The 22,015-nt window shown below is 40.9% G+C and overlaps 2 protein-coding genes across 5 annotated transcripts in view; both read left to right on the top strand.

The window, feature by feature from the left end:
• Window positions 1–16,760, top strand: part of nap1l4b (nucleosome assembly protein 1-like 4b) — a 48,776-nt gene extending 32,016 nt beyond the window's left edge. For 3 of the 4 annotated variants that reach the window (XM_060911627.1, XM_060911630.1, XM_060911628.1), the window contains 4 exons: window positions 3,952–4,071; window positions 4,197–4,232; window positions 4,346–4,393; window positions 15,989–16,760. In XM_060911627.1, the coding sequence (XP_060767610.1) occupies window positions 3,952–4,071; window positions 4,197–4,232; window positions 4,346–4,393; window positions 15,989–16,027 (243 nt within the window). In that variant the 3' untranslated portion in view covers window positions 16,028–16,760. Of the gene's footprint in view, window positions 1–3,951; window positions 4,072–4,196; window positions 4,233–4,345; window positions 4,394–11,537; window positions 11,571–15,988 lie in introns of all 4 variants that reach the window. The other variant, XM_060911629.1, reaches the window with a different exon arrangement.
• A 4,159-nt stretch (window positions 16,761–20,919) lies between these two features.
• Window positions 20,920–22,015, top strand: part of igdcc4 (immunoglobulin superfamily, DCC subclass, member 4) — a 154,939-nt gene continuing 153,843 nt past the window's right edge. The window contains exon 1 of the mRNA XM_060911564.1: window positions 20,920–20,977. Within this exon, the coding sequence (XP_060767547.1) occupies window positions 20,920–20,977 (58 nt within the window). The remainder of the gene's footprint in view (window positions 20,978–22,015) is intronic.

The raw sequence follows: 22,015 nt of genomic DNA, 5'->3' as shown, positions 1-22,015 counted from the left end.
CTTTCAGTTTCACTTATTACCAGTGATGGGAATAACGGCGTTAGAAATAAACGGCGTTACTAACGGCGTTACTTTTTTTAGTAACGAGTAATCTAACTAATTACTTTTTACATCGTTATAACGCCGTTCCCGTTACAATAAAATACTATGCGTTACTTTAAAGCTGTTCTCATCTGGCACGCTGCTCGCTCAGCCTTTCTTTACTCTGCTTTCGTGTGGGGCGGGGAGACACGAGACAACGGCACAGTAAGCCAATCAGAGTAGATTTGGACAACATACGTAGGTAGGCCACGCCTACTGCACTACGGCGCACTCTTTCAATCGGAAGACACAGCGATGGCGAGCGGTCAGCCCAACATTGGAAATACAGCCATTACTTTTCATTACTTGAAATAAAAGGCAAGAGTGTTTATTAGGCTTGGCACGGTTATGGGAAAAAAACCGAACCGTACGATACGTCTGTTGCGGTGCAATACGCGTATAAACCGCGGTACCCCTATTTAAGACGTTCGCCAAAAAAAAAAAGCCGAATGCCCGTATGAAACCACGTGGTTCTCTTTCGCGCGAACAGGGGTGATAGCGTTCCGGCGCTGCGCCGGATTTCCGGCGTACCGCAGCGCCCGGAAAAAAAATCTAGTTCGCCCATTATTCTGTGTCATTCTGAGATGCGCAGATAGACAGTAAAGGGAATTCGGAATTCCCTTTACTGTCTATCTGCGCATCTCAGAATGACACAGGATAATGGGCGAACTAGATTTTTTTTTTTTTTTTTTCCGGCGAGGGGAGGGGAGGTTTGTTTTAAACAGTGCAGTGATTGGTTTTATTGCAATATTTTATATTGGCTGTGTGTGTATTTTGTTATAAATCGTTCTAAGAATACAGTGGCACTTTAAGATTAGATAAGAAATCCAGCCATACGTTTCAAAACACTGCACTTTAATTTCAAGTGAAAAAATACATCCTCACTCTCAGGGATTAGAAGAGTTTTTGATTCGGTTTTTGTATATAGGTGGTTGGTTGGTCGCCACATAAAAGTTTAAGTTTTAACACACACATCTGTTCAAAAGTAAGCTTTAAGAACTCATTTTTATTTCTTCCAATTATGAAAACTCTGTATGTGACAAAAGACACCTGGTTCCTCTAGATGCCACAACATGGCAGCAAACACTCCTGACACTTTGTATAAATACTGTAGTAAATAAAAAAGCTGTTGAAATCATCCATGTCTTCCCTCTTGCTGTTTCAAAATACTACCTGGCTTTTCATCAGAGATTGTTCATAAAATGTGCTTATGTCAACTCAAACTCAGTTTGTGCATGATTATTTCATTGTAACTATAATTTTAACCTCTCTTAAATGCTGTATCCTAAACTATGTTTACTTAAGGTAAATAGTAGGCTATATGCCCAAATACAGAGTACTTAAGATTTAAAAAAAAAAACCGCAATACGTACCAAACCGCAGACCTCAAACCGCAATACGTACCGAACCGCAACTTTTGTGAACCGTGCCACCCCTAGTGTTTATGTGCAATGCACATTATGTCGAGGAACAAAGCGTTTGTCCTCGTCAGTGGCCAGTAATTAGTAACATAATTTTAATAGCTACAAAAATATATTACATTTGATAGATGTCTTATCTCACATTGTCCCACAAAAATATTAATATAGTGTAGATAACATTACTAATTGGTTCTGTTAAGTGTCCATTTCAGTCATTAAACACATTTAACATTCACTTTTATTATGATTACACTAATTGAATTTGATTTTTTTTTGAGGGGGAACAAAATGTAACGGAATAATTACTTTCCCTGGTAATTAGTTACTTTTATGACAAAGTAACTCCGTTACTAACTCCGTTACTTTTTGGGAAAAGTAACTAGTAACTATAACTAATTACTTTTTGAAAGTAACGTACCCAACACTGCTTATTACTCGCTTTGAACCCCAGCGTTTGTTAGTTTGTCTTGCGTTTGTTTTTATTTTCCATGCCAATGCTCGTTGTGTTTTGTTTCTGCCATTGTTTTTTGTTGTTTTGACTATCCTGTGTAAATAAAAAGTTTCTGTACTTGCATCCATGTCCGCTGCCTCAGCTCTGATAAAAATGTTAAGTGCAAATGTCAGAATCCCGAGAGAGAGAGAGAGAGAGAGAGACCACATGCACATACAGTATATTGTTTTATTTTATTATTATTAGTTACTGTTTGTCATGTTGTATGAAACTTTATCATAGGTGTGCATGTACACAGAAAGCAAGCTTTTACTGTATATATGGTTTGCTCCTGTCTGCGGTTTTGGTTATCTGCGTTAGGTCTTGGAACTTATCCCATGTGTACGGCACTCCCAGGGTATCTACCGATGATTTCTTTGCTTGTTGTTTTGAGTTCAGTGCTGGTTGTTTTTGCACTGAGGCAGTACAAGTGCCATCACGGTATCGCTACATCACCGCCAGCATCGTCATGACCACCACAACTCAAATCTGATGGTTCTGATTCCCACTGGACCCATAACACAAGATTTCCATAAATGTTACTAGGTCAATGGGGGAGGATTATCGTTTAGATTTTGCCGTTTTATTTCCATTCCAACACGACACCATTACAGCATAATAATGGAGATTATTCTATCCACATTCACTGGATATGAGCAAACACGCGCTCTGATTGGCTACTCTGCTACTAGGATATCGGCTCATATGCCGTGAGTAGAGAAAAACAAAATGGTGTTGCTGAACCAACCGAGGATGAAATAAAAACTCTACTCGAAAACAAAACCCCAAAATATACAAAAAAAAAGCACAACAAAATATGGATTAAAAGTATTTAATGGTAAGAACGTTTCTTCCCCCACCCCAAGAATTATCGCATTTTTTCACAAATTGCTCCTGTCATTTCACCGGTTTGGGGGCGGCACGGTGGTGTAGTGGTTAGCGCTGTCGCCTCACAGCAAGAAGGTCCGGGTTCGAGCCCCGTGGCCGGCGAGGGCCTTTCTGTGCGGAGTTTGCATGTTCTCCCCGTGTCCGCGTGGGTTTCCTCCGGGTGCTCCGGTTTCCCCCACAGTCCAAAGACATGCAGGTTAGGTTAACTGGTGACTCTAAATTGAGCGTAGGTGTGAATGTGAGTGTGAATGGTTGTCTGTGTCTATGTGTCAGCCCTGTGATGACCTGGCGACTTGTCCAGGGTGTACCCCGCCTTTCGCCCGTAGTCAGCTGGGATAGGCTCCAGCTCGCCTGCGACCCTGTAGAACAGGATAAAGCGGCTACAGATAATGAGATGCGATGAGATTTCACCGGTTTGTTTACATTCTAAGCGGAAATGATTTTGTTGGATGTTTTGTATAAAGTTTTATTTATTGAATTTGCTAAAAATGAAAATGCTCCATTTCTCAAAATCCAGTGAATGTGGATAGAATAAAGCAGTTATTCTACTCAATCTCGTCGTACATGGATTATAGACAACTCGGTGCTACGCGCATCATTGGCTGTCAGCTCATGTACGACTCGATTTCTTGGAATAACTGTTAAATATACGGTTTTCATTGTGAGTGGGAATGCAGTAGGCTATAGGGTGTAGAAAATTTTCTTTTAGTTGATTAACGGTTAATTAGCCATTAATGTTATTTTGTCTATGAGTTGGTCATAATGATTTCAGTGTTCTGTTTGTCATTAATGTTAGCTAAAGAGACGTTTGTTTGTTTTAGAGCCCAACTAACTCCAGCTTATGTTCCCTAATCAGTTTTGTACAAAATTTATTCATTTCAAGTGAGAATAATTGTGACTTTTTATACCTTGGTGTTAAACATTTTTGAGCAAAACACCATTTGATCACTCAACATTAGTACGCAAGATGAGTTAGCCATGTAAACCTCCTGTTTTTGACGTTGCCTGGTGTACTGAGGTATGGCTTTTTTTTTGGTTATTCATCCCTGTGAATGTTTTATGTGCTAACAGGATGAGGACACTGAAATTACTCTAGCCACAGATTTTGAAGTCGGCCATTTCTTCAGAGAGAGGATAGTACCAAGAGCTGTCCTGTACTTCACTGGAGAGGCGATGGAGGATGACGATAGCGTATGTGAAATATCCGCTTTATTCAACAATGTGTGCTTTTGTCAAGGTTCCCTGTCACACTTTTTCATGACGTGTGTACGTACCAGTGCACATAATTGTTTGTTTGTGTGATTGTGTTCTCACAGTTTGAGGAAGAAGAGCTCGATGAAGGTGAAGAGGAGGTAAGTTGAGATTTTAGTAATACACACTTTTTTTTTTTCCTTTCTATTTTTTGTGTTTATGGCAGATTAAGAAGTATCTTGTTGGATATAAAATGTGTGTTTGTGTGAACTAGGATCAAGAGGATGATATGGAGGAAGATGAGGAGGATGGAGATATAAAGGTTGGTATTGATTTTTCTTTTAAAGTCCCAGAGAACAGCGAGTAAAGTATGAACGTAGGATCCCAAACATGAGCATTATGTAAAGTCCAGAATCCCCCTTTGCCACCAGGGCAGTTGGAGGGCTGGTTCAGAGCCGGTTCCTAATCTTGAACCAGTTCATGTTTCAGGGCGGCACGGTGGTGTAGTGGTTAGCGCTGTCGCCTCACAGCAAGAAGGTCCGGGTTCGAGCCCCGTGGCCGGCGAGGGCCTTTCTGTGCGGAGTTTGCATGTTCTCCCCGTGTCCGCGTGGGTTTCCTCCGGGTGCTCCGGTTTCCCCCACAGTCCAAAGACATGCAGGTTAGGTTAACTGGTGACTCTAAATTGACCGTAGGTGTGAATGTGAGTGTGAATGGTTGTCTGGGTCTATGTGTCAGCCCTGTGATGACCTGGCGACTTGTCCAGGGTGTACCCCGCCTTTCACCCGTAGTCAGCTGGGATAGGCTCCAGCTCGCCTGCGACCCTGTAGAACAGGATAAAGCGGCTACAGATAATGAGATGAGATGAGTTCATGTTTCAACAGCCAAAGAATTGCATCTTGGCCAGGAAAAGTGGTTCGAGAGCAGCATCAATATGGGTCAAGAACCGCTTAGGTTAGGGGTGGGGGATATCATGACCAACAAGACCAGTTAAAACTTTGTGACAGACGTGCAGCTTATGAACAGGCAAGGTAGGCAACTGCTTGGGGCCCCCTGGCCCAGGGGCCCCCCGAGAGTCGGGGCCTGAGGGCTTATTTATTTTGTTTTTTATTGTTTTTATTGTTCTTTATCATTGTATTTTCACATTTGGAATTTAAAAAACTTTGGTTTCATACATTTTTCGTTGGTGTCAGATTATTTTTAACATATTGGTGATGAACACTGGTCAGAAGGGCCCCCTGGAAATTTTTGCTTGGGGCCACAACAGACTCTAGAATCGCCTCTGCTTTGTGACATTCACTATTTAAAAAAAAAAAAAAGGGATCAGAACTGGTGTAGCATCAAGTCAGTCTAATCCAAGAGTCCACCAGTGCTTCCCACAGGCCTGAAATGTACTTGTGGTAGTAGCAGGTGGAAAGGGCCAGCAAAAAATGGTCTACGACACGTGATTTCGGATCGTGCTGGGGTAAATCACGCATGTTATCCATCAGCAACAACCAAAGATTTTGGAAAAGCTTATCTTTATTGATTTATTTTTATTTTTTACTGAATGTACACAAAGCATTAATGTCTTTTTAATAACCAGTTAAATAGGCTTTAAAAAAGCGCTTTCGCAAAGCTGAACATGCTGACATGACTCAAGTGCTTCATGTTGTCATGGTAACATTGATAAGACATTAATGGACACAGTGATTTGTCTGTCTAAAGCGTAAAAGTTCTCGGTTCATGTGGTCCTCCATTTAGCCAATTATTCCAGCACAACACAGCTCCTTTTAGCGATATAGTACACTACGTTCCGTTCATTATTATTTATCGCTCACAGAACATTCTTGTTGTTCATACTTACACTGCCGTTCAAAAGTTTGGGGTCACTTTGAAATGTCCTTATTTTTGAAAGAAAAGCACTGTTCTTTTCAAAGAAGATCACTTTAAACTAATCAGAAATCCACTCTATACATTGCTAATGTGGTAAATGACTATTCTAGCTGCAAATGTCTGGTTTTTGGTGCAATATCTCCATAGGTGTATAGAGGCCCATTTCCAGCAACTCTCACTCCAGTGTTCTAATGGTACAATGTGTTTGCTCATTGCCTCAGAAGGCTAATGGATGATTAGAAAACCCTTGTACAATCATGTTAGCACAGCTGAAAACAGTTGAGCTCTTTAGAGAAGCTATAAAACTGACCTTCCTTTGAGCAGATTGAGTTTCTGGAGCATCACATTTGTGGGGTCGATTAAATGCTCAAAACGGCCAGAAAAATGTCTCGACTATATTTTCTATTCATTTTACAACTTGTGGTGGGAAATAAAAGTGTGACTTTTCATGGAAAACACAAAATTGTCTGGGTGACCCCAAACTTTTGAACGGTAGTGTATTTCCTAAAATGTGTCGCCAAATATACTTCGGCAGCTGTTAAAAATTCTGGCTTAATTTTCCCGTGGAAAAGCAAACCGGTTCGGTGAAGGTTCTCACGTTGAACCAGCTCTGAACAGAACTAGCACAGAGTTCATGTTGGTGGAAAGGGGGTAGAAGAGAGCAGTCAAGCAGGATCGATTAGTGGTTTTAAAAGTTATTGGTGAGGCTAAATCTTGGAAACTAGGACTTGGGATGTATTGATAGCGATATGGGCATCAGATTTCGATCCAGTATCATTGGAAAGTCTTTCAAATTCAGATTCGTCACATACACAATCATATATGGTACAACATGCAGTGAAATGCTTATTGCAATGCTCTGTAAGCTGTGATGATAGTTGGGGGGGTAGTAAAAAAGAAAAGAAAGGGAATAAAATAGAATGTAATAAATGGAATTTTAAAAAAATGTGATGATAGAATGCTCTGCAGTAAGTACACAATATACAGAATGAAATATCTGCAACATACACTGCATAATTAAGTTATTCCGCAAAATCAAGTCGTACATGAGCTGATAGCTGACGAGGCGCGTACCGTAGCACCAAGTTGTCTGTAATCCATGTACGACGAGATTTGAATGAAATAACTTTTATTGTATCCATGTTCACTGGATTTTGAGAACCGGAGCATTTTTATTTTTTGCAAATTCAGTAAATAAAAACTTTATACAAAACGTCTGACAAAATAATTTCCGCTTAGAATGTAAACAACCCAGTGAAATGACAGGAGCAATTTGTGAAAAATGTGATAACTCTCGAAAAATAAAAAAACGTGTTCTTGCAGGGTGTCAGCGGATCCTTAAAAAGTCTGATATATGGCGTTTAAGGCCTTAAATAGGCTTATATTTTGCTAATATTTCGAAGTGTGGCATTAATTTTCATATGGGTGGCATTAAATTTCATCGGGGCACAAAAATATATGTTTGTACATTTTTTTTTTCCGTGCTAACGTTGTTCAAACAGCACACGTCAATGTGTAACAAGAAGATGGCAAAAAGACCGCTCTGTACCTAAAAGTACAGGCGTCACACAACACTTAGGGGGCGGTGTTTTCCTTATAGTGTTGTGGGAAAAGACGAAGAAGTGGTTTCTTTAGCGTGGTAGACATGTAGGATGGGGAAGTGTAAGTTTAGGGACAAGTGGCTTGAGGACCAGAAATATAGCGGTTGGTTGTCAAAAGCAACGTCCGAAAATGAAGCTCGGTGTAAACTCTGCAAGAAAGACACAAAGTTGGGAACAATGGGCTCTACTGCCCTTGACGCTCACATGAAAGGGGAAAAGCATAAACGCTTTGCCGCCAGTCAGGTAACAACAGTTCCCATGCAGATGTTTGCAGCACCGGTTGCAAACGTTAGCGCAAAGCCCACTTTCCCTTCGGTGCCTACTTCTCCCAGCACAAGTGCCTTCGGTGCTTTCGCCTCGACCGCTACACTTAAGGCTGAAATACTGTGGGTTCTGCAAACGATTGACCAACACCACTCCTACAATTCGAACGAAGACGTGGGCACCGTCTTCAGGGTAATGTTCCCTGATTCTGAATATGCAAAATCGTTTACTTGTGGGAAAGACAAGATTCTGTTCGTAAACTGGAGATGCACTGATTAAAATATAAATGTGCTTTGACCATAATAGCCTAGAGTCTGATTTTTTAAAATATTTTTTCCCCGCGGTAGTGGTCTTATTTTTTTATTCTCACAGGTCTTAAAATGGCCTTAAAAAGTATTATTTTTGGTTATCAGAAATGTGCAGATACCCTGTCTTGCCATCCAGTACTTTCATTCCCTATTTTGTTGCGGTTTTTGTATTTTTTTTTTTTTTTGGCTGTTGTTCTTTAGTGGTTGGCAAACCAACTTAAAGGTGCATTACTGCCACAAAAAAAACAACTATATTCTTTTAGCTATTTCTGTTTCTTTTAAATACTTGACAATTTTTGGGGTTTTGTTTTCGAGTAGAGTTTTTTATATCGTCCTCTGTTGGTTCAGCAACGTGCTCCGCCATTTTGTTTTTCTCTATTCACTGTGTATGAGCTGATAGCCTAGTAGTAGAGTAGCCAATCAGAGTGCACGATTGCTCATATCCAGTGAATGTGGATGGAAATATATAGCTCTGCAATATACATAATTATACAGTATTTAGAATGTGTCTATTGCATTAAGAGAAAAAATGAAATTTGTATTGCACTGTAATGAACTGAAGTTGCACGAAGAGGTACAATTACAATAGAAATGTACTGTGTGTATATATTACACTTTTTAGTTAGATGAAATTGCATGAAGAGGTGTAAGAGATGAGGGTGACGTGGTGACGATTAATGATGACAGATTGTACTTTGTGAAAGCGTCTACTGGAGCATCTTCCTACATTACAAGTAACCTGATAAACCATCTTGAGCACAAAACCCAGCATGAGAAATGTACTGCTCGCAGCAAATGCTGACTAGATGAGAAAAATCTCTCCAGGCAATGTTAAGTGAGTGAAAATGGCACTTCTTAACCAGTATGATGTTATTGATGATCATCTATCTGCTTTTGGCCATTGACAATAAGGGATTCCAGTATAGTGAAAACACGCACCCCTTTTCACCATGGCAATAGGGGTGTTCACACGGCAACTTTTACTCCGGTGTAGCACCGGGGCCGCCCCGGTAAAGCGTTCACACGGTACAAAGTTATACCGGTGTAGCCCCTGAAAGCTGCTTAAACTGGTGCAAATCTAACCCTGCTCGGGAGGTGGTTTAAGAAATTTACTCCGGAGTAAATGCTAGTTTGCGGGGCAGCACCGATATAAAATGGGACGTCTGAACGCTACAGGGGTAGACTCGCTACGCGTGAGGAGAGTTGATTACATACGGGCATTGCATAATTTGCATCCTGGCATTTTGCGTTTCCAAAATGGCGAATATCAACAACAGAACTGCGTGTCTTCCAGTGTTGCCAGATTGGGCGGTTTTAAGTGCATTTTGGCGGATTTGAACATTTGGGCTGGAAAACGTCAGCAGTATCTGGCAACACTGGTGTCTTCATCCACGTTGTTTTCCTGGCACTTGGTGATGCCATGACAACCAGGAAAAGGAAGTACATTTTCACGCATGTGCATATTTAATTTCCGTATTATTACTATTGTATAGCACGGTCGCAAAAACTGCCATGTGACCGCAAGTGGGGCTGCACTGGTGCTAACACGCTTCTCTCTAGTAAGCAGGTTTGTGACGTGTGAACGCTCCACAAAATTTACACCGGTGTAAGATATAGGGATCGACCGATTATGTTTTTTTTCAGGGCTGATACCGATACCGATTATTATGGAATCGGGATGCCGATAACCGATATGTGCAACCGATAAATGTAAACATTATTATTCACATGAAATTAAACATAGCACACACTGACACAGACCTTCATATCCAAGAAATGTATGTTTAATTGTAAAATTGAACATGAAATTTTGTGCAGGGAGATGCCAGCAGCATTTGTATAATAAAGTCAAACATTAGTTAGAATAAAATGAGAAATAAAATAATAATAAAATAAATATTCACCAATAAAAAAATAAATCACTCCCTACTATATTACAGCTCACCATTTTCAGTGGAAAATAAATGAAAATACACTCTGGATTCTTTTACGCTAAGAACTAAGTAAGACTTACCAACTTCAAGTAGTTTTTAAATAACAAATCAAGTGTAGGGAGCTCCCTGCAGCATTTTTTAAAAAGTAAAATCAGACATAAAGTCGGCTATCACTCCCTATTATGTAACAACTTAACAAGTAACCATCTACATTCTAATGCTTTTAATGCCCAAGCCTAGGAAGCATTACATGTAGTTTCAGCGAGACTAGTTGGTTGTAGGCTAATTCAAATGCTTCCTTCCGTAAGCTAAGTTTGCCTGGCTACACAGACGCAAATGGACAATTTTAATGAGTAGTAGATGAAGAATGTAAACATATAATGATGTTGTGCTTTTGCAACTTGTGTGTTTGTGACTTATTGCGGCAAAAGCAGCGTGCCCTTACCTTGAAGTGGGATCTGCTTCTGCCCGAGTGCCCATACGGCTGCCTTGAAACAGTTCACAGCGGTTAGCTACGCGTGTTGATTGGCTGTATCCCTTGTGCCGCTTCTGCCCGAGTGCCCGTACGGCCGCCTTGAAACAGTTCACAGCGTTTAGCTACGCGTGTTGATTGGCTGTATCCCTTGTGCCGCTTCTGCCCGAGTGCCCGTACGGCCGCCTTGAAACAGTTCACAGCGTTTAGCTACGCGTGTCGATTGGCTATATCTCTTGTGCCAAACAAATCAGATGTTGTGGTAGGCGGGACCGTGTTCTTGAACTCAGAGAGGCGAGTGCAGGAAAGGACATGCAGTGACAGTTGCGTTAGGAACGAAATGGCTGCAAAAAGGCATGTTATCGGCATATCGGTGGAAATTATGGCCGATACCGATAACCCTAAAAATGCAGAATATCGGCCAGGCCGATTATCGGTCGACCCCTAGTAAGATATATCGCAACAAAATACATCGGTGCAGCATCGATGCAGATATGTGCCGTGTGAACACCCCCAATTATACTTAAGCCAAGGTAACTAATGTAGCTAGATAAGATGATTAATTTAAAATCGACTCGCTGTGCATCTTTCACGGCCGCTGTTTAAACTGGGAAAGCATAAATGAAGTGAAATAAAATGTTTCATGATGCCTCTGGTTGATTAACACTAACTAGGTTACTCATTTCCGTCTCGGCGTTGGTATGAACAAGCACCTAAAAATGGTTTTCCTGCATCCCTACTGCCTGCATGACCAAGATACACGTTCTAAGAAAAGAATCGCATATTAAAGTTTTCTGGGACTTCAAAAACCACGTAATTTTGCACCTATTTAAGTGTAAGTTGTTTTAATCAGACTGTTTCTGTTGCTCCGTAATCAGTTCTCCTGTTTGTTTGGGTTTATCTATTTATTTATTTATTTATTTATTTAAGCTGTTTACATCCATCCTGTTTGTTTCAAAAGTTTAAGTTTAATTTTCATTGTGCTTGTTCTCCTTTTCCATCCTTCCAATTACAGGCATAAGTCATTTGTCACTCCATGTATTTCTAGGTAAGTTAGAAATGTCATGAACTCACACACACACACACACACACACACACACACACACACGCACGCACGCACTACCATGATCCTTGTGCTTGCCCCGCCTCCTTTCCGGTCCGAATGCATGTTTTTCATGTTGTAAACTACCACCACCATGCTTTATTGATTTAATTTGCACATTATCTCTTAAAATAGTTGCGCAGGAGCGAGGTAATGGAAGACTGTTTTAATTAGTCATGAAAGCTGCTTATCAAAATCAGCAGGTTGTTGTTTTTAATCTCTTTGAATGGAGCCCTGCTGTGTTCTCCACCGCAGCGGTTGTGCCATGCTCGGGTCGGAGAGCATCAGAGCGATGCGGTCTCGATCTGTCACCAGGTGAACTTTAGTGAGAAAGTGATACCACTCTGAATCGACTCACGTCCAGGAAGTGAATCAAACACGCGTGTGTTTTGAAATGCAGCGGGTTTTTTTGTAGACGTGAACTGCTAAACTGAGCCCAGTGACAGAGCTGTAGTGCTGCAGAGGGGATGTGTTCTGGAGATTTGTATCGACGAACAGACGGAGAAAATGAACGCCGGGTGAGATACATAAAGTGTTTTTTTTTTTGTTTGTTTGTGTTTTTTTTTTTTAAATTAGTTATTTATATAATGAACTAAATGATTGTTTAGTGCTGGCTCGGGTGCTTTTTGTGGTTCCAACACACACTCCGTCTGTTCTTTTTAGCTTTTTACCTTCACCACATATCTGACTAATGAATGACTGAAAGAGTTTTATAAGGACGTTTTCAGCCTTCCACGAACCTCCATGAGTGTTTTTAAAAAAAAAAAAAAAGTAGTAAATGAACCAAAAGGATCAATTTCACTTTTATTATGACTCCTATTAAGCAAATTGACTAAAATGCGAGACGGTGCTGACACTCGGTGTCATTATGGTTTTTTTTTTAGACGAGAGTGCTATTTTCAACAAACTCTGTAACTCAGACTAGAATTTCTCCCCTGGAAACTCGGGAAGATGTCGAGAACCCCAAGTTTGGCACATAACATCGTCAATATGGCTGTTTACACCATATTTACACTGGCGGTAGGGTGGTGTAGTGGTTAGCGCTGTCGCCTCACAGCAAGAAGGGTTCGAACCCAGCGGCCGGCGAGGGCCTTTCTGTGTGGAGTTTGCATGTTCTCCCCGTGTCCGCGTGGGTTTCCTCCGGGTGCTCCGGTTTCCCCCACAGTCCAAAGACATGCAGGTTAGGTTAACATGGGGCGGCCTTGGGCTGAGGTGCCCTTGAGCGAGGCACCGAACCCCTGACTGCTCCCCGGGTGCTCTGGTGTGGCTGCCCACTGCTCTGGGTGTGTGCGCGTGTATGTGTTCACTGCTTCAGATGGGTTAAATGCAAAGGATGAATTTCACTGTACTTGAGTGTGCATGTGACAAATAAAGATTTCTTCTTCTTCTTAACATGAAATTAAATTCTTTACTTTTAAATCAGACTATAGTTGTATAGTCCTTTATAGATTTGGAGTAATCAGCATAAAGACACATTAGTTGGTTAAATCTGTGATGACAAACATGAACATTACTAACTCGTATCTGATATTTAAACAATTTAAAACTCATGAGCTTTCAGTGCTCAGGCATTGAAAAGTCTCTGAATGAAGGACTCGGTTCTTGGTCGAATTTGACGGATCCTCAACATCAGAACACCATGGGTGCAAGTTTTCCGGCATGTGCCGGAAGCTCCGTTTTTTTTCGGTTCTGAAAAAGTCATTTTTCTAAATCGTGTAAATCCGTTGAGATTTTCGGGGGGGTGGCCCTCTCACTGTCTCACTCTCGGCGTATTACCGGGTTACCACGGTACAGTCTCTGCACGAGACAAATCTTTTCATCTCGTCTTCGCCACAAACCTCATTCAATTTATACGCCGCTCACCGACAAGCGGTCCTGACTAGCCCGTTGTTTCACGGTGTTATACGTGTGTGATATCATGTTTCACGCACATAGTTCGACCAAATCAACACCGCTATCCCAGTGTATATATTGTAAAAAAGGTATCACAGCAAAAGCATATTAAAAATGATTGTTTCAACATTAGTAGTTGCTAGATGTTTTGAAATATTTATTTCAGATGAAATGTATTAAACATTTGATGTGAATATGCAAATCATATAACTATTAATATTATAAATGTTTGCATGAGAGACAACCATTTTAACTTGTAATTTAAATTTTTTTTCGAGCCCTAAGGGGGGCTCACCCTAGCCTGGGCCCGCCCATCCTAAGCGTGACGCAACACGAGGGCCTGTTGCGAGCTTAGTCTGGCCAGGCAAGCTATCTACAGCTCTTCCAAGCTCCCGAAAAATCGGGAAACAATCAACTTTGAGCATCTCCAACGGCCCTGGGTAGAGGCGTGTTCAAGGCAGTGACGTAGTAGAACTGCGACCGGAAGCCATAGATCGTTTACAGAATCTATGCCGGAAGCGCTTCATTCACGCTTCCGCATCTATTACGCATAGATGCTGTATTGAAAGCATTCAACAGGAAGTTCTCATTGAAAACGGAGCAAAGAGTAGCCCTGGAGGTATTTATTGAAAGGAAGGACGTTTTCGCCTTGCTCCCGACCGGCTTCAGTAAGAGTTTAATCTACCAGTTAGCCCCGTCGCGTCGCATACGTCAGAGGAAAGTGATGTGATTGGTTTAAGCTTCGTCACAGCCTTTTCTGGCTTCGACCAGTAGCAAACTGAGGCATTTCAGGGAGGCGGGTCAACCACGGGCTCTGGGAAACGGTTGGGCTTAATATCTTGGCCAGACCAATAGCTCGGAGAGCTTTGTCGCGTTAGCCAGACTAGGCCTACCCCCCTTTGTAAACACCCCCCCCGCATGGCTGTGCCATGCACATCTGACCTTGTCAGACTTTTCAGGTTTTTGAAAATTTTATACTTGCACCCATGGAACACTCCTTCAACAGGATTCGATGATGTGGCATCCTGGAAAGTCAGCTGATAAGGCTCCTCCCTCAACAGGCGCTGTTTGATTTCTCTTCAAAATGCAGAATTATCTGTTACTCCCCAAGATAATTAAGGATAATTAGCTTAATCAAATGTTTAATCTATGGAGCTAAGACTTTGTTGACCCTTCAGGAATAAACAGAAACTCCGCCAGAGCTATCGAATTTCAAATTGGGGGGGGGCAGTGGTTCTAAACAAAATGTGTAGATATAGAAGACGTTACACAGTTGTGCGAAGATATGAAGTTTATCTTCAAGTAGTGAATGTATATTTTTTTTCAACACGAGTATCTTCATGCCACTGTGTAATGTTCTTTATTATATGGACACATCCTCAAAAAAATATGCAAGTTAATCAAAAGAATTTTAATTTTGAACCAGTTTGCCATTTTTACAACGTGTGTCTGGTCAGCGGGAAAACACTGGGAGTGACGTCATCGGAGTGAAAGATCAGGAATTATTATACATACAGGGCACTTTTTTTTTTCAATGGAATAAAATCGTGTTCTATTCCCTTCTAGCAGGTTTTATTCGTTTATTTCAATAGTATGCAATATTGTTAGCATATCGCATATCCTACGTGTATTACGTCACTCTACCCAATGGAGAATGAGCGTTGAATATGGTTTACGATATTGCGTGGTTGTCAAGACAACATGACATCACACGTCGGAGACGTAAAACCTCTGCGCTAGTGAGCGACTGTGACAATTTGTAAACAAACATGGCCACTAGGTTTGCTTTGTTAAACACAGAAGATTTTGAGAGAATTTTGAAAGAGAGACACGCTGAACACCCAAAATGAATGTGTATTATTATAATAATAATAATGTCTGGCTTTTTTTTTTTTTTCATGGTATATCAGATATATTCCATTCAGCTACTCGTCTTCAACTCGTTCAGTATCATGTTAGCTGAATGGAATATATCTGATAGACCACGAAAAATAAAAGCCAGCTAATATTTAAATGTTGCTCAGCAATGTGAAATTTTTCAATGTGAGAAGATAAACTTCATATCTTCAAGCCAGCGGGTTTTGTTTGTTTGTTTGTTTGTTTAAATCATATTGACGCATTCACAAACAAAAAGTCCCCATATTTATCAAAACAATTCATCAGTTTCCTCATGAGTGACGTATAGAGATTTATGTCCCGGTTTTGGTTCTCCATGTCCTGGATGGAGCTCGGATGAAAAATACGAGTGGTGTATTTCCCAGTAAAACACTCGTCCATATAAAATAATGTATATTAAAAATGTTCTCCTGACCATATGTTTTTAAAATTTGAAGACTGTTTAAAAATAATAGATGGTGTGAAATTTAGTGTCTGATGTATTGTGCTATATTTCATGTTTTAACACCTCTTTGATCCTTCCGAACTGGTTTTAGTGAGTTTTAATGTTTGTTCGTGCTTTCCTTCTTGTTTAGAGCGGAGAAGCCCAGCCTGCAGAGTGCAAACAGCAGTAACAGACTAGTGCCACCTGCAGCAAGGCAGTTTCCTGCTCAGCGTCGCCTGATCTCTGCAGAACAGTCACCCTAACAAACATCAACAGAATAACATTGTGCATGATTGATTTTATTTTTTCCTCCAGAACATGATCACTGTTACCAAAAATTGGTAGAATAAAACAACCAAGTTCTCTTCATAACTGTGGATTATTGCATTCTGAGCAAACTGCCTCTTGGATTATGTTCTAAAATCATTACTTGTTTGTTTGTTTTTGTCTTTAATCCAAACACATTCCAGAGGCCCTTATATTTGGAAATTTGGAATGATATTAATTCCAAAGTTAATTGATTTAACCTTTATGACTTGATAGTTTACTCAGGGTTTTTTATGCTGAGAACACATGCACACGCTCCGTTGAGAAACCGCTGATGAGAAACTGATCCCACTTCATTCTTTTTGTTTGTTTGTTGCATTTTTGTTTTGTTTGTCTTTAGTTTCTTACAGTTACTGTTGCTCCAAAAACTTTTTAGATCTATTTCAAATTATTCTGAAGTTATTTATATAAAAGTTTTTCTTTTTTAAACGTTAAACTACACACATTGTTCCTGTTCCCCTGATGGATTTCAGAGGGTGGAAGGGCGTCGTCTCTTTGCTCTCTCTGTCCTGTGTCCCTACATTTACCTACAATGTTGTTGCTTTACTGCCCTGAGCGCTTACTACAGAATTAAATATCAAGATTGCCAAAACATATATTGTTTTCTTTATTTATGGTTATAAAAGTGGCCAGGTGATGACTTTGGCTTGTGTTGATTCTGACCAGGTCCTGTTGAAGGTGGATGAGCAAGTTATAGCCAGCAGAGGGCAGCATAATATGACAAAAATAAGTGCAGATAAAGTTTAAAAAGAAGGATGGGTTCACCAAAGAACAAATTGGTATACAAATATCTTCCGGTGTAAATAAATTTTAATTTTATATATATGGAGCGTGCACTGCTGGAGAGAGACCAGAAGACACGTCTTAAAGAAACTTTTTTTTGACTCGACTCTTAGAGACTGCAACGTACACCATAATCTCACTGTAGACATCTTTAAACACTGTCACAGAAACTGCAACACACCACACATGCACTGTAGAGTGACCTGAATATACCGTTGCAGAGACTGGAACCCATATATCATCACAAAGAGACCAGAAGTCGTACAACCCCGATTCCAAAAAAGTTGGGACAAAGTACAAATTGTAAATAAAAACGGAATGCAATGATGTGGAAGTTTCAAAATTCCATATTTTATTCAGAATAGAACATAGATGACATATCAAATGTTTAAACTGAGAAAATGTATCATTTAAAGAGAAAAATTAAGTGATTTTAAATTTCATGACAACAACACATCTCAAAAAAGTTGGGACAAGGCCATGTTTCCCACTGTGAGACATCCCCTTTTCTCTTTACAACAGTCTGTAAACGTCTGGGTACTGAGGAGACAAGTTGCTCAAGTTTAGGGATAGGAATGTTAACCCATTCTTGTCTAATGTAGGATTCTAGTTGCTCAACTGTCTTAGGTCTTTTTTGTCGTATCTTCCGTTTTATGATGCGCCAAATGTTTTCTATGGGTGAAAGATCTGGACTGCAGGCTGGCCAGTTCAGTACCCGGACCCTTCTTCTACGCAGCCATGATGCTGTAATTGATGCAGTATGTGGTTTGGCATTGTCATGTTGGAAAATGCAAGGTCTTCCCTGAAAGAGACGTCGTCTGGATGGGAGCATATGTTGCTCTAGAACCTGGATATACCTTTCAGCATTGATGGTGTCTTTCCAGATGTGTAAGCTGCCCATGCCACATGCACTAATGCAACCCCATACCATCAGAGATGCAGGCTTCTGAACTGAGCGCTGATAACAACTTGGGTCGTCCTTCTCCTCTTTAGTCCGAATGACACGGCATCCCTGATTTCAATAAAGAACTTCAAATTTTGATTCGTCTGACCACAGAACAGTTTTCCACTTTGCCACAGTCCATTTTAAATGAGCCTTGGCCCAGAGAAGACGTCTGCGCTTCTGGATCATGTTTAGATACGGCTTCTTCTTTGAACTATAGAGATTTAGCTGGCAACGGCGGATGGCACGGTGAGTTGTGTTCACAGATAATGTTCTCTGGAAATATTCCTGAGCCCATTTTGTGATTTCCAATACAGAAGCATGCCTGTATGTGATGCAGTGCCGTCTAAGGGCCCGAAGATCACAGGCACCCAGTATGGTTTTCCAGCCTTGACCCTTACGCACAGAGATTCTTCCAGATTCTCTGAATCTTTTGATGATATGTTCAAACTCTGCAATTTTACACTGTCGAACTCCTTTCTGATATTGCTCCACTATTTGTCGGCGCAGAATTAGGGGGATTGGTGATCCTCTTCCCATCTTTACTTCTGAGAGCCGCTGCCACTTCAAGATGCTCTTTTTATACCCAGTCATGTTAATGACCTATTGCCAATTGACCTAATGAGTTGCAATTTGGTCCTCCAGCTGTTCCTTTTTTGTACATTTAACTTTTCCAGCCTCTTATTGCCCCTGTCCCAACTTTTTTGAGATGTGTTGCTGTCATGAAATTTCAAATGAGCCAATATTTGGCATGAAATTTCAAAATGTCTCACTTTCGACATTTGATATGTTGTCTATGTTCTATTGTGAATACAATATCAGTTTTTGAGATTTGTAAATTATTGCATTCCATTTTTATTTACAATTTGTACTTTGTCCCAACTTTTTTGGAATCGGGGTTGTACACCGTCATGAATCTTAATAACTCAACTCATCGATGTAACTAAAGGCCAATAACAGTGTCAGTCTCCAAATGTTGTCGCAGCTATAACTGATTTATTACTCTGAGCCTTTGTAATACAAACCTTCATCTGTTCTCTTTCTTGGAGCTCTGCAGTAATTATAATTTATTTCAGATGTTTAACATGGTGGGTGGCACGGTGGTGTAGTGGTTAGCGCTGTCGCCTCACAGCAAGAAGGTCTGGGTTCGAGCCCCGTGGCCGGCGAAGGCCTTTCTGTGCGGAGTTTGCATGTTCTCCCCGTGTCCGCGTGGGTTTCCTCCGGGTGCTCCGGTTTCCCCCACAGTCCAAAGACATGCAGGTTAGGTTAACTGGTGACTCTAAATTGAGCGTAGGTGTGAATGTGAGTGTGAATGGTTGTCTGTGTCTATGTGTCAGCCCTGTGATGACCTGGCGACTTGTCCAGGGTGTACCCCGCCTTTCACCCGTAGTCAGCTGGGATAGGCTCCAGCTTGCCTGCGACCCTGTAGAACAGGATAAAACGGCTAGAGATAATGAGATGAGATGAGATGTTTAACATGGTTTGATGATAATGGGCTGAAATAATGGCAGAACATTTCAGCAGCCTCCATCAACCTGCAGTTCCTTAAGTGGATGTTGGGAGGGGTGTCGGTCAAATATTTCTCTCTCTCTCTCTGACTATTTCGACCATTAAAGCAATTCATTATTGATCATCATCATCACCATCATTTCACAGTCTTGCTTGGATTTAAAATCCAATGTTAAGTTTATTAGACAGAGAGTTAGAGATATTTCATGGAGTGCTGGCAAAAATAAGTGACCCACTGTGACTTTAAGCCTTTTCTGAATTTGGGAAGCCATAGCCAAATGGTTAGAGAAGCTGTTTAGGGACTAAAAGGTTGCTGGTTTGATTCCCTGAACCAGCAGGATTGACTCAAGTGCCCTTGAGCAAGGTACTTAATCCCCAACTACTCCAGCAAGTGTGGTGGTGTACTGTGCGTCTGATTAGCCAAAGAAAAACTGATGATGCGATTATCAGTTCAGGCAAGAACCTGGCCATAATAATTATTATTCAGATCTTATTATAGCTGGACTGTATACAGTAGTCATACTGTTGGGTGTGGTGCTAGTGGGAGGGTCTGGACCCATACGAGGGGCGTGGCTGAGAGAATCCAACATTGCCATTGCTATTGTTTGTACACGATTCTCTCTCTCTCTCACACACGCCTTCAAGCCTGGCCTTTTGTGTGTTGAGGCTTTAATAACACACAGTACATCTGTTATATGATGAATGATACTTTCTTAAATGACTGACTAAATGCACACTGTATGAGGTGTAAATCCATCAGAAATGTGAAATAAAACAAATTTTGCATCACTTTTATTTTCATCCTGTCACACTGTCACAAACTGTTATCGACACATCCAGATCGTGCCTTGCGTCTCATTTTAGGGGCCATTTTATGCATCTTACTCATTTTTCAGCTCCGCCCCAGGTCTCTGGCGTCGCTTGTTCAATTATATTCCAAGAGCGATATGCTGCACGTTGGTATAAAAGTTTTAAATAAATAAATTGTTAATTTTGGTTATAAAATGAAAAGAGAAAAGTGGATTGTTGTGTTACAATCACAGTTGGAGATGATCATCATGGGATTACTTCTGACAGGAAATGACCTCCAGAGCTGTTTGGGTTTCTTTAGATTTATCACAGTATGATTTATTTGTATATTTGTATTTAATATTCCTGGATTTTATTGTTTATTACAATTCCTAACATTTGTATTTGTTTAACAGTAAATCAAATCAGAAGAACTCTCAATCCTGTCTTCATTTTTATCATGTTTTTTTTACACCCTTGAGCCAGCCCATACCCACTCTGTCTCCATCATTAATCTCCTGTCATTTTATGTCTATAAACATGTTTAATGTATCTGAGAATTAGTAAACCCCCCCCCATAAATAACTGAATAACTCCATGTCTTCCTTTCCCGCCTCCCAGTTCTGGGCTTCCTGCCAACGTGCACCCAGGCTGGTATTGCAGCTCGCACCACAGCCAGTCAGAGACGCCCCCTCCACCCATGTGTCACTCAAACCTAAGCCTCGGTAACCATGGAGATCCTGCCCGCCATGCCAAGTGTTCATTCAGCGTCCTCCCAGCGGCACAGAGGTGGGCGGGTAAACAGGCAGGACAGCTGCAGGCGCGGCACTTCCTCACAGAGTCACAGCTGAAGCCGAGGCATCTCGCCTTTTTATTTCCATAATACTGAACCGTGTACAGATATAACACATTTATCTGCAAATCAGAATACATTAGGATATGGAGAAATAATTGAGTCATAATTAAGCATTTCTGCTTTCTGCGTGTCTCCATAAGAGGGCGTTGGGACGACAACATATATTTAACTTTACAAGTTTCACCATTTAAAAGTGTTCATCATTCATTCATTCATTCATTCATGTTCAGTTATCCTGATCAGAGTTGCAGTTGCAGTGGATTTGGAGCTTAGACCTGGAAAACAAGGCAGGAGGACGTATGCACCTCGAATGGGACACCAGTCCCTCATGGTGCACAAGCACATTCACACCTCGAAGCAATTTTGCATCCCTAATTCACCAAAATGCATGTTTTTAAGTGGTGGGAGGAATCTGGAGAACCCTGAGAAATGAGGAAACCCAAGCAAACGTGGGGAGAACACGAGAAACTCCAGATCGAGAGTAACCCGAGCTCTGGATCACACCAGAAACCGTGGATCTGTGAAACAGCTGTTAGGGTTTAGCTGGGATTCGAACCTGGTTCGTTGGTGTGATAATCCAGCAAACCCCCACTAGGCCACCAGGGGGATGACTCAAATGCAGAGGCGTGAGGCGGAAGTAGAAAAAGAATCAAAAGGTTTATTTAAACTATATACACTATATACAGGGCAAAACAAAAGACAAAAAAAACCAAAGAGTATAATCCAAAAGAAAAGCAAAGTGCAAAAATTCAAAAGCTAAGAAGATCATAAAACACAGTACAAAGGAAACTGGAGATAAACATAACAGCACAAAGACTCCGTGACAAGAGGACTGAACTCAGGGGTATAAATAGACAAACTAATTAAGGACACAGGTGAAGATAATTAGGCAATTAACACAAACACAAAACACAGGAACAGTGGCGGCCTCTAGAGGCCAAAATAAACACGACATGAAAAGGAAATAACAG

Source organism: Neoarius graeffei, chromosome 27 (assembly GCF_027579695.1).
Source record: "Neoarius graeffei isolate fNeoGra1 chromosome 27, fNeoGra1.pri, whole genome shotgun sequence".
Classification (NCBI taxonomy): domain Eukaryota; kingdom Metazoa; phylum Chordata; class Actinopteri; order Siluriformes; family Ariidae; genus Neoarius; species Neoarius graeffei.
The sequence above is the reverse complement of the archived record's forward strand: the minus strand, read 5'-3'. Positions and strand labels throughout refer to the sequence as shown.